This window comes from Chenopodium quinoa, unplaced genomic scaffold (assembly GCF_001683475.1).
Source record: "Chenopodium quinoa cultivar QQ74 unplaced genomic scaffold, ASM168347v1, whole genome shotgun sequence".
NCBI classification, from domain to species: domain Eukaryota; kingdom Viridiplantae; phylum Streptophyta; class Magnoliopsida; order Caryophyllales; family Amaranthaceae; genus Chenopodium; species Chenopodium quinoa.
In genome coordinates, this window is record NW_018743514.1 from 793076 (window position 1) to 806574 (window position 13499).

Consider the following 13499-nt stretch of genomic DNA (forward strand, 5'->3'; position numbering starts at 1 on the left):
GGATGTAAAACCGAGCTAAACAAGAACCAGTCTTAAAAGAATTTGCAAGCAATGAGCATATTTTGTATTGTGCCCGATCGGGCTAAGCATGCCCGGTCAGACCGGGCACAGTAGGAATTCCTGGTTGTAGTTATTCAGAAAGTAAAGAAGCGATTTTATGGTATTATGCCACGCGCCCGACCGGGCAGGCCTCGCCCGGTTGGACCGGGCGCGTGGTGGTTGGTTGTACTACGAAGATCAGGATTGCAAGCCAGCAAGGGTTGTGCCTCGCACTCGATTGGGTGCCATATGCCCGGTTGGATCGGGCGCTGAGGAAGAATGCAAGGAAGAAATAGCTGCTTATTTAATCCCACCTGCCCGATCAGGGTGTTATTGCCCGGTTTGACCGGGCAGTGTATTGCGATTCCGATTTTTATTATTTTCGAGTTTTTATTTCATTAAGGGTATAAATACCCATTGTAATTATCATTAGTTAACACTTTTATTATCTCCTTAAGTTTTATTTCTCTCTCTAGAACCCTAGTTTCATACTTTTTAGCAATTTAATTCCTAGGTTAGATTTGGGTATTGTTGATTAACAATTTGAGTTATTTCAATTGAAGCATCATTGGTATTCATCTCTATTCCTTTCTCTTTCAATTATTTTTGTTTTTAATTATTTTTTCCTTGATTATTATTGTTATTGCTTCTTTCAATATGTGTGAGTAGTTTTCTTATTCCAAGATCTAGGGTAGCCCAATTATGATTGATGCATGAATTAATTCTTTAAATTCTCTAATGACTATTGCAATTGTTATGCTAAACTGATTGTGATTATGCTAATACTAGATTAGAGATAATTAGTATTGTTATTATTCCATAGTTTCAATCACAACGAGAGTTGGGTTTTAACGGAATTGAGTAAATTAATTTAGGGTTTGAAATTCATCCCGAGTGTAGTTGAATTGATAATTGGGAAGTGAAGTAAGGTGTTTAATGTCTCTAATTTGCATGATTCCATTAGAATAGGCTTGATTGTATGTTAGGGAAGCCATTGATACTCGAAAGAGGTCCTTGGTATTGATTAGGATTTACTTTTCCCCATGTTAATTCGAATTGTATGTTAGGGGTAGATATATAATTGCATCGATCGTAATTGTGGTGATACTTGATCTTGGATGTTTTAGCTATTTGTTTAATTATATTCGTTGAATCATTCTAGTTTTCCATACATTAGCTTTTAGTTTATTCCACTATTGTTTGATTTTTGCTTGGTAATTACTTGAGTCTAGATAATTTAGGTGAACTTTAGTCTCTTGGGACTCGACCCTTACTTGCCCGACTACATAGTTAGGAGGAATAGTTAGGTTATTTTTGTTAGGTACGCGACATGCCTATCATGCACCAACGTGGTGCTAGCGCCAGCAGCACGCAAGCATGCTAGGCATGCTGCGAGGCTGCCAGTGCTGGTAAGCGCATGGTGCACTGTTGTGCTTGTGCGACCAGCACTCGCAAGTTTTTTTGCATTGGCTAGGGTGCCTAGCAACCCTAGCCCTTTGGCATGGATGTTAGGCATTCGACCTTTGGGGGTTTACTATTTTACGATTGTCAATTAAATGAAGCTAGTCGTTGGGTTTTTCACGTACTTGCAATTTTTGACAAAATTTTGGTTAACCAGATTAATTAATTTTAATTGAATTAATTTCAATTATGTTGGATGTGGAATTTAGTGGGAGCTTCATTAATCGTTTTGAGCATAAATTAGCCTTGATTGTGCTTTAGTTATTGCGTTTATTCACATAATCGGATAAACACTTAGACTAGTTTTAATTAGGCGCGTTAATCGGATTAACCACCTAAGTTAGTAACTAGTATACGCTCGTTTGATACATTGTTTTGTATTGTCGTTTGAATTATTTATAAAATGCATGGGCCATTCACTTTAGAAGTTAATGGATGAATGGAATATTGTAGATGTTCTAATGCAGGTTTTACAAAATGGCAACTAGTATGGCCCGACTAGGATAGTAAATACAGACTGCGTTCCATTTTGTATTTGTAAATCTAAATATGGATTGTGTGCCGTTAAGTATTTTTGCACTTAAATTATTTAGATTAGTCCCAGTTTTTCTAGTAGTTGCATAATTGGTGATGCCTCAAAGACGCGTTTCTAAGAAGACGAAGCCAAGAAGATGCAAATGAAGGTCTTGAAGATTTGAAGATTCAAGTTGCAAGGGGCTCATGCTAGTTTTCCAATGCATTTTTATTTTTGCCTTATATATTTTGCTTATATATAATTGCGATATTATATGTATGTTTAGGATTTCGAATGTTGAATGATTAGTTTAGTTCACTTAAATCAACCAACGTAGAAACCCTAGGTCCCTACAAAATTGAGTTAAAATTTTCCATTCCAAAATAACACTTATCGAAACTTTGAAAGTAGGTAATGGGCTATGCCAAAGAAAGGCGTTACCACTCTCCTAGAGAAGTATGGTATATGATAAGGGAATAAACGTGTCGTCAAACGAATATCCCTAAATCAAATACAATTTATAAAACCTAAACAAACCTAATACGAGTATAAGGTAAGCATAGGGGTCGAACCACAAAGAACGATTAAACACTACCAAATGTTATCAACAATAAAGCTAGACCGGGATAGGGGAAAGTAATCTAAAGTCTAAAGAAACTAAAATAAGAAATAAAACATTAAGGGAAACGGTTTAGGTATATCATTCACTCAAGCATAAATAAGGCTTGAAATTAAATCGAAATGCGAACTAAGCAACTCATGTCAATGATTTAAAGCATAATCTAACCACCTATCGGGGTTAATTGATTTCTCAACTCAAGCACAACTTACACTATCGTCATAAGCCACACGAATCGAGCTACAAATCAAGCAAATAATTCAATGGACATTCCTAGATCACGTTATCGCCATAATCTAGTTCAATCCACCCAACTACAACAATTGATTGGCCTCTCAAATGAAATAATTGGTAAGACATGGAAAACAAAGAATTTTAATAACAAACAAAACAATTTCAAACCTTAAAACATGCTCAAGATCCAACTACACCACAACCATCCCCTTTGTTGGGGAATTACTCACTAATCATGCTAATAACAAAATTAATCAACAAATTAACAAGCATCAACATGGTTAATAAGCAATACTAACAACTAAAACAATAATCAAAAGCAATAAATAATAAATATAGAGGAGAGAAGATAAGAAATTCTCATTGATTTAATAAGGAGATCTCTTAAACAATTGTCACAAGTTGAATCTTTAAGCTCCAAATCCCACCATGAAAGATCTCTCACTTTCTCTCTCTAAAACCCTAACTATGGAGGTTAATCCTCCCTAAACCCTAACATAGAGAGAGAGAAAGAGCTAAAACTAATTAAGAGGTTCATAAAACTAAGCTCCCCTTTCTAATTATCCTAAAATGGGTATTTATACTAAGCTAGGAAAATAGAAAATAAAAGGGGAAAATAAATAAAGAAAGAAAAAGAAATTAAAAAGAATTAGGAAAAGTAAAAGAAAAATAAAATAATAAAACCCTCAAATCCCACAAAAAATCGTCAGACCCTCCTTTCTTCTTCTTCGACTTTCGGCTGCTCTAAAAATGGGGAATGATCCCCTACACCTCACTTCACCAAGCTCCACAATCAATCATCATCATTGAATCACCACCATTCATCCTCAACAACAATTATCGAGCATCAAATCAAGGCCATTCGATCTTCATTAAAATCACGTGTGAAGCTCGTGAAATGGTTCGGTCAAACCATGGGTAGGTTCGGCCGAACTATGAGCTGTTTCGATCGAACCATGGGTATGTCTGACCGAATTTATTCAAATTAGAAAACTTCCAATGTTTCTGACTCTTTTGGCACTCCGACTGAACTTGTCAATAGTTTGCCCAAACCATGTCGATTCTGCAATTTGCTCTGATTTGGGCCTATATCTTGCGGCTTTGGCGGTTTGGTGATTGGTATCGCCGGGGTGCAGGTGGCGGCTGTAGCGATGTGGTGGCTAGAGGTTGTGATTGTAGGTGGTCTATGGTGTGAGAAATGGATTGGTGGGATTGCGGTGATGGTGGTGGAGATTGATGGTGGTTTCGGTGGCTGGTGTGAAGGTGGAGGTTTTAATTGTGGATTTGCAGTCAATTGGGGCTGCTGTGGTGGCTTAATTGTTGCAGGTTGTTGCTGTGGCCGGGAATGGTGGTTGTAAGGTGGTGTGAGAAGTGATTAAGGACAGCAGCAGGGAGTTATGCGGCTGGTTTAGTGCGTGAAGGAAGGTGTAGATGCGGGCAGAGTTGGGTTGCTGCTTGATGGTGAAAAGGTGCAGCAGACCGTGGCTGGTGGCAATTTGAATGGCTCGGCTTGGACCTCAAACTTGAATCAACACACAAACAAACCCGAGGGTGAAACCAAGATCTAATACATCTAATTTGTTTAATGGCTCGGCTTGTGTTTTTTGGTACTATAATTATCACTACAAATACAACTAATTTATTTAATATGTTGTTTTTTTATTGCAGTGGATGGATCGGTCAATGGAGGTTATCAACAGGACGTTGGAGGAGTATCCGAGCTTGTCGCGTGATACGAGAGCAATGGCTGAGGCGCTACGAGCTGATTGGAGGGCGATGATGGGGTTGTGAATTCCCTGTTTATTAGTTTTTTTTTACTTGTACGCATTTCGTTTATTTACTCTACATTCGGCATGTATTTTAAGAATTGGACTATTGTTTTTGTGTGGTTTTAGTTGAAACTTTGTTTAATTCAGAATTTTATTTACACTTTACATATTTACACTTTACATATCTACAACTGTTCACGATAAATGAATGTACATAAATGCGTTCATTATCTAATTAACGCATCCCACATGTTCCTTCTAGCTGCATAACGCTAATCCCAACCGTCAACACTTGGCTCGTGGTTCTCGGTCCACCAACCTACAATCGAGGGAAGAGGTGAATCTGGTGCAAGGTCAATACAGATAAAATGTGAGCCCCCAATTGTAGCGATCACAAACTCTCGTTCAGGTGTAGTGACCCCCCTTCGTGCCCGTAACGGCAAAATCGTGAGGCATGGGTAGAAGCAGGTTGGTACGGTGCCAACACCAAGAATAATAACCATTGCGTTGAACCAATTAGCAATAGGAAATAAATCTTGAATTGCAGCCATCCAATGACAGGAATCAACCTCCCCACCGTCCCATCTAATTCGCTCCACATTGATCCCAAGTCTTCCAAGCTCGTAAATCCTCTCGTACAGGGCTGGATAACTAAGGACCTCGTTTGCTATTGTTTCTCGAGCGTCATACCATGGTCCTTGATCACCGAAGAAGAACTCGGCCACACAACAAAAGCCGCAGTTACCATCGCCGATGACATCCTTCCATCCTGTAATTTAAGGCAACATCGGTCCTGAAAGCATGTGTCGATAACGGCTTTGGCTAATGTCACATGGATCTTCTGCACAAATTTAGGGTTCAGTTATTAGTACAGTAAATAATGAAATACGTGAAAATCACAATAGTCAATCTTACCTGTTTGGCGTGCACCACGTGTAGTGTTCTGGCGGTTCACATGTTCAAAATAACAAGGATCACGTCTTGTATCATTGTTTCTTCGTCGACCATGAACCTGGTGGTTTACAGCAGGATCTCCGAGGTCAGAATGTTTCGGATGCAGTTCTTCTTCAATGATGCGAGATACGTTTCGAAGAACAGCAGGATCACTACCGATTACCTCATCCATCAGAGAACTAAAATGTGCGGCGTCCTCGGCCGAGTCATTACCGAACACCGGTCCATCATCACCATCACCGATAACCAAGGTCTTCCAGAACGGGTGAATTTGCCTGATATACAAGCCTGTCCCTGCATCTAGAGTCATGTATCTGGCAAGCACAGGGCAAACCGTGAGTCATACGCATTGCACATCCACATCGCTCATACACCTGATAGCTCAGCTCCCTCATCCTTTTCATCTCGTCATCGAGAACCTTTAAACAATGCTGAGACACCTTGCCGTTAATACGTGATAGTGGCAATTGTTGGTACTTCTGACCTATCTTCGACTTAGAAGCCTCCAAACCGTTACGAATTGCGATGATCTGATTACCAATGAGGCAATGAACTCGGGCCCATACGGTATCCAAAGAACCTGCACATTACAAAAAAAAAACCGTTATGATTTATAACGAAAATAACTACAACAAAGTACATACATGAACTACAACATCCAAACAACAAACATGTAGAGGATCAAACCACATCTTCACAGCCGAATGTTGGCTCTAAACTCTGCAAGTGCTAGTGTTTCCTAGATGAAGAACTTGGTTTGTCCAAAATCTCACAAACTTTGTTTTATGACAAAGCCATGTTCTCTCAACATATTGTATCACTGCTGGATAACTTGCCCACCGATCTTTCATTGTATCTACAGTAGCATCATAATCCTCCTCGGTTGCAGCATCCATGATACGTTTTCATTTCCCATTTTTGAAAGTCGCACCGATCTTTTTTTTTTTTAACATAGCGGAGACCCGAGCCTCCACATCTTTGTTAATGTGCCATCGACCAAGTAAGTGTGTGGTCCCTGGAAACACTTCCTTCAAGGCCGCACATAGCCCAAGCTCACGGTCTGACAAGAAAACCGGCGGTTCCTTATTATACCCAATCAAGTCTCTCAATCTCTACAAAACCCATCGATAGCTTGCCGTGCACTCGTTGCGCATGAACACGTAAGCAACGAGGAAATTCTGATTTGTCAGTGTCACACCAACTATCTCAAATAACGGCATCCCGTATCGGTTGGTCTTGTAAGTGGAATCCATACCGATCACATATGGGTACGTCCGAAAGATTTCTACCGTGACTGGGTGCGCCATAAAGGCGTGCTGTAAACCGCCTTCATCATCAGACATGACCCAGTAAAGATACTGACTCTGTCTCGCCAAATGTAGAAATTACTAAACAACTCCTCTCCCGTCAGACATCTCTGATCTCAAGTCATTCCAGCAATTGTAGATGTGTTTGATGTTTGGATGATCATCAGGAAACTGCTCAGCAATAGTCGCCATGATGTTACGTGGTGCAACCTTAGACTTTGTCATGTCACGCACAACCTTCTTCGCATCTGGGCTCAACCCACTAATTTTACGATGCCCCTTTGGATACGCAATCATTGGATGGTTGTGGGTGCTAGTTTCATCATTTTTCGCCCGGATAATCCAACTGTCGGTGATGAACTCGTAGTATATCTTGATGTAGAAAGGACAACCATTGGCTTTGGTTTTTGTGTCCTTCCGAATTGCGTTCTCAAGATCTCTCGGCTTACTCCTGCGTCCCCGATCACATCTCAAATACCGATATGGTCGACCATCTCTAGTTTTGTTGAAAGACGATTTTACCAGAATAAATCTCAGATTTATGGCAACATCATCCGCCCATTTAACTGCATCCTCAAACATTCGAAAAACCATGTATGTCACAAAATTTGCACTGTAATTCACAACGTCACAATCTTCTTCAACCTCCGAATCCTATAAACATACATGACAAACACAAAAAACATGCCAAGCTTAGTATTTTAAGAATTATATTAATAATAACAATAATAATAATAATAACAATAATAATATTAATAAAAAGAATAATAATAATAATAATAATAATAATAAAAATAACAATAATAACAATAATAATAATAATAATAATAATAATAATAATAACAATAACAACAATAACAATAAGAACAACAACAACAATAATAGTAATAATAATAATAATAATAATAATAACAACAATAATAACAATAACAACAATAATAATAGTAATAATAATAATAATAATAATAATCATCGTAACAACAACAACAATAACAATAATCATAAGAATTTTACAACAATAACAAAAACAACAACAACAATAATCATAATAAGAACAACAACAACAACAACAACAACAACAACAACAACAACAACAATAAGCAATAACGTACAATAAGCAAAAAAAAAAAAAAAAAAAGACATCCGCCCAAATATTCCGAAAATTTCAGGCGGATCCTCCACAAGAGATCCGGAATATTTGGACGGATGCCCACTTCACAAAAAAAAAAGTTCAGCGACATACAAATTCTTCCGACGAAGCCTCCGGCGTACGATCGTCGCCGTCGTTCATCGTCCAAGACCAGTCGCTACACCTTGCTTATTTTTTTCCGGTAAACAGTTTAAGATTTTTGGTGGTGGGCTCGGGATTTTTGGGGGCGCGTGATTTTTTAAAGCCAAGTGGTGGGCTCGGAATTTTTTTAAGCCAAGTTGTGGGGTCGGGATTTTTTAAAGCAAAGTGACAAGGTGGTGGAGCCTTATATAGGCCAAATTCACATAAGGGCAAAAAGGTCATTTCCTCCTAAAATGGGAGCGTCACCCTGTAAATTGGGAACGACGAATAGCAGTTCACTAAATAAAATGGAATAATAAAATGAAAATAAGTAAAGTAAAATAGAAAATAAGAGAAATAAACTAAAGCCAGCAAAATTAAATAAAACACAAACAAATAAAGTAAGAAATAAACTTAAAACTAATTAAAATAAATAAAAGTTAATTAGAATACTCTCAAGGAAAATAAAGAAGGAAATAAAAAAAAATCCAATGCAAATAAAATACGAAATAAACTAAAATTAATTAAATAAAGAAACTAAGCTAAAACATTTTAAAATTACCAAATAAAATAGAAATTTTATTAACGAGAAAACAAGAGAATAAAATGGAAAATTAAGAGAATATAAACACAAAAAAGACTTTAAAATTACTCCCTTAGAGTGACATAAATGTCACTCATCAGTATACTAGGTATACACGTTAATTTTGGCTAAACTCAACAATATCGGTAAGGAGTCCTTAGATGTCGTGGCAATGGATACAAACGTCAAGAAAGCATTAGATACGACGTTTTATCGAACCAAGAATAGCTTAGATTTATTAGCAATTGGATTGCTTACCTTAAAATATTAAGTGTTAAGACAAGTCAAACCATGCTTAATCACTTTTTGATTTTTGGGGTCTTGGAATCATTTTATTCTTATCTAAAAGGGACAAATTTTAAATGTATGGATAAAACGCTTAATAAGATTGAATGTTTGCATGTATGCTTTAAATTTCTTTCTTATTGGTTTTATGAATGGCTTTTCATTACAATTCTTTCATTTGTAGAAAAAGGTCTGCAATTAACAACAACAATATGTGCCCGAAACTTCCTGACAAGTTGCCTTTTAGCCTAAACTTGGCCAATTTCAAGGAATGGGAAGAGGAACTCTGGAAAACTCTACGGAATAGTTCAATGTAGTATATATTTAACACTCCCATTCCAAGATTCTTCTCTAAGGGACTCATGAGTGATGTGACTCATGAAACTTGGTCCTTGGACTGTAACAAGGTCACAAAATTAATGAGGAACTCCCTTCCGGAGGATCGGAAGAGGAAGTTCACCTCATACCTTCTGGACATGCTTCTTAACAGTCTTAAAGAGCTAGTTAACATGTCTTCCGAGAATCGGGACTTGAATGTTCATAACTTGACTAGGTCATTTGTGAACAAGAAAATCAAGGCCCTAGAGGAAGGTTATCTTGCCAAGAAAAGGTACCGAGTTTGGTCTAGGTTGTATAATACCAAACTGAGACCCGGTATTCCCCTCCAACCTCATGTGCTTAGAATGACTAGGCTTTTCAAGAATATGGAGCTTCTTAGAATCCCATTAGAGGATGATATGGCGAGTCATATCTTGCTTGGCTCACTCCACCCGGGCTATGATGCACTTAGGATGCATGTGGCCGTCGGGAAGGAGTCACACTCATTGAATGAGGTGGTGCAAGTGCTACCGCAAGGCCGACTCCTATAGAGCTATCAAGATTCCCTTGAGAGTAAAGAAGAAGGAGTTCAAGAACAAAGCAAAGATGCGATACTTCTATTGTGGTAGGCATGGCCACTACAAAAAGGAATGCAAGATCTTCCGAGAAGATGAGGAAAAGAGGAATGCTCCATCCACCTCAGGTATCTTCATTGTAACCTAACACTTGTGTATAAGCAATTGATAGATATTGGATACCATGCATGACTCACTTTACACTCCTATTTCAGGGACCAAGTGAGAGGCTTCACAAGTGAATGTGCGACTACAATCGGACAATGAAGATAGTCCTTCTGCCGTGTTTATAGGCACAATATTTGTCTTTTGAGATGTAATAGAAATTGTTATGCTTTATCATTGAACATATTATGATCTTTAGTGTTGGGTGCTAGGTAGTTTATGATCACAAGACAATGACAATGGTAGTTTTACATGTCTTGATTAAGTGTTCTATGGTATTTCACATTCATACATGTGCTTTCATTAGACAAACAGGTTTATAATGTTTATGATACCACCAAAAGGGTTAAGACCGGCGAGTCAAATCAAACCTAGTTGTGGCATTGTCGTCTAGGCCATATAAACATCAAACGCACCAAGAAACTCCTCCAAGAAGGAATTCTTGATTCATTCGATTTAGAGTCGTTTGAAAACTACGAAGGATGTCTACTTGGCAAGATGATAAAATAGCCATTCTCAAAGTTAGGAGAAAGGGATAGTGACTTTTTGGGTCTCATACACACGGATGTATGTGGACCAATGAGCACAACCACAAGAAATGGTTATCGCTATTTTATCACATTCACGGATGACTATAGTAGACATGGCTATGTCTTCCTTATGTTGTATAAATCTGAATCCTTTGAGAAATTCAAAGAATTTCAGAGTGAAGTGGAAAATCAGCTCGGCAAGAATATAAAAGCCCTTCAATCGGATCGAGGTGGCGAGTATTTAAGCTACGAATTCGATGACCATTTGAAGGAAAATGGTATTATCTCATAATTGACACCTCCCGGAACTCCACAATGGAACGAGGTGTCAGAGAGGAGAAATCGAACTTTGTTAGACATGGTTCGATCCATGATGGGTCTTACCGATCTTCCTATCTCTTTTTGGGGACACGCACTTCAAACCCCGGCATTAACACTGAATCGCGCTCCATCAAAAGCTGTTGAAAAGACTCCACATGAATTATGGACGAATAAACCTCCACATTTGTCTTTTCTTAAAATTTGGGGTTGCGAAGCATATGTCAAAAGACTCATTTCCAACAAGCTTGCACCAAAATATGACAAATGTTTCTTTGAGGGGTATCCAAAAGAAAAAAGGGGGTATTAATTCTACAACCAATCTGAGAACAAAGTATTTGTTGCTCGAGATGTTGTCTTTTTGGAAAAGGAGCATCTTTCCAAAATGACAAGTGGGAGGGAAATCGAACTTGATGAAGTTCAAGAAGATGAGAAACAAAATCAAACTGACAAAACTGACAATCAAAGTCCTTTGGAAGCAGCTGTTGATAACAGTCAGAGTCAAACCGACAATGTTCAAAGTCAAACCGACAACATGCTCAATCTATTACCCTGCGTAGTTCGCAAAGGCCAAGATCTCAACCAGACAGAAACCTTGGTGTTGTCTTAACCGAGAATCAAGACATCCTAGTTATGGATGCAGATGAGCAAGTGACATACAAACAAGCTATGACGAGCCTCGACCCTACAAAATGGCAAGAAGCCATGAAATCCGAGATGGACTCCATTTTGAAAATCAACTATGGGACTTGGTTAATTTGCCCGAAGGTTACATTCCTATCGGCTGCAAATGGATTTTCAAATTAAAAACCGACAAAGATGGAGATGTATATGTATACAAAGCTAGATTGGTGGAAAAAGTTACAAGCAAATTCACGGGGTTGATTATGATGAAACCTTTTTGCCAGTCGCCATGCTTAAATCCGTCCGGATTATCCTAGCAATTGCCGTACTTAATAATTATGAAATATGGCAAATGGACATCAAAACCGCCTTCCATAATGGGATTTTCTAAGAAACTTTGTACAAGACACAGCCTGAAGGTTTTATAGATCTTAACAATGCTAGGAAGGTATGGGAGCTTAAGAAGTCCATTTATGGATTAAACCAAGCTAGCATAAGTTGGAATCTGCGATTCGATGAAGCTATCAGCAAGTTTGGTTTTATTAAGAATCTAAATGAGTCTTGTGTATACGAGAAGGTTAGTGGGAGTGTAATCACATTCCTTGTTTTATATGTCGATGACATATTGCTCATTGGAAACATCATTCCAATGCAAGAGTCTGTAAAGACTTGGCTTGGAAAGTGTTTTTCAATGAAGGGCTTGGGAGAGGCACAGTACATATTGGGCATCAAGATCTTAGGGATAGATCTAAGAGGATGATTGGATTGAACCAAAGTACTTATATTGATAAGGTACTAGCACGATTCAATACGGTGGAAGCCAAGAGAGGCCACCTACCCATGTCTCATGGCATAACTCTCAGCAAGAAACAGTGTCTGAAGACAATTGATTAGCGAGAGAGAATGAGTCAAATTCCATATGCTTTGCTTATTAGATCGATCATGTACGCCATGATATGTACAAGGACGAATGTGTCTTATGCCTTGAGTGCTACGAGCCAATACCAATCAGACCTAGGAGAGGCGCATTGGACTGCAACAAAAAATGTCCTAAAGTTCCTGAAAAAGAACAAGGATAAATTTCTGGTCTATGGTGGGAGTAAAGACTTGGTTGTGGAAGGTTATACCGACACAAGCTTCCAGACTAATAGAGACGAATTCAAGTCACAATCAGGATACGTGTTATGTCTAAATGGAGGAGCGTTTAGTTGGAAGAGTGTTAAGCAAAGCAAGACTGCAGATTCTACAACTAAACCTAAATACTTGGCAGCTTCTGAAGCAGCTAAGGTGGCAGTTTAGATTCGCAAGTTCGTTGGTAAACTTGGTATTGTACCCTCGATAAAAGGACCAATAGACCTCTATTGTGATAATAGTGGGGCTATTGCTCAAGCAAAGGATCCAAGGGAGCATCAGAAAGTCAATCATGTCATGAGGTGATTTCACATAATAAGGGATTGAAATCCGAGGGTGAAATCAGAATTTGCAAGATTGGAACGGACGACAATGTAGCCGATCCACTCACTAAACCTTTGCTTGAAGTGAAATACAACAAGCACGTTGAGGCAATGGGAATTAATCATGTCGGAGATTGGCTTTAATTTCCCTATTTGTGTGTTTTAATTAAGTTGTGGAGATCTTAATGTAATACACTAAGTTAAACCATTTATTTATGGAGTAATCTTAATTTTTCGCAAATTATTTTTCCAAATGTATTTAAATGTGGTTTAGAAATTAAATAATGAGTCCATTCGATTTGAGAATATTCAAAATAGGGTATCGAGACAATGTCTTGGATAAAGAAACACCTATTAAGTGAACGTTGAATATCATATCGAAACTATCCCTAATCGAGGTCATTTAAAAGTTGGACGACTAATGACCATGTGAGATTAGTGTGTAGTATGATTTATAGCACCGTTTCATGTGCAACAAGG

The 13499-nt window shown here is 38.2% G+C and overlaps 1 protein-coding gene and 1 long non-coding RNA gene across 2 annotated transcripts; one reads left to right on the top strand and one right to left on the bottom strand.

The window, feature by feature from the left end:
* The first annotated feature begins 3524 nt into the window (after window positions 1-3524).
* LOC110739860 lies at window positions 3525-4816 on the top strand. Its single transcript, XR_002514936.1, has 2 exons — window positions 3525-4418; window positions 4536-4816. It is a non-coding gene; the product is annotated as an uncharacterized LOC110739860 (long non-coding RNA).
* A 2162-nt stretch (window positions 4817-6978) lies between these two features.
* On the bottom strand, window positions 6979-8188 carry LOC110739901. Its single transcript, XM_021920382.1, has 2 exons — window positions 8141-8188; window positions 6979-7551 (listed from the first exon to the last, which is right to left on the bottom strand). The coding sequence occupies exons 1-2, from the start codon at window positions 8186-8188 to the stop codon at window positions 6979-6981; spliced, it is 621 nt and encodes a 206-aa protein (XP_021776074.1).
* Between the last annotated feature and the right edge of the window lie 5311 nt (window positions 8189-13499).

Excerpts from the sequence above, each read along its gene's own strand:
- LOC110739901 (XM_021920382.1), bottom strand. The coding sequence starts at position 8,188 with ATGAACGACGGCGACGATCGTACGCCGGAGGCTTCGTCGGAAGAATTT. Across the intron at positions 7,552-8,140 it reads AGGCTTCGTCGGAAGAATTT|GATTCGGAGGTTGAAGAAGA; the intron begins GTATGTCGCTGA and ends GTATGTTTATAG.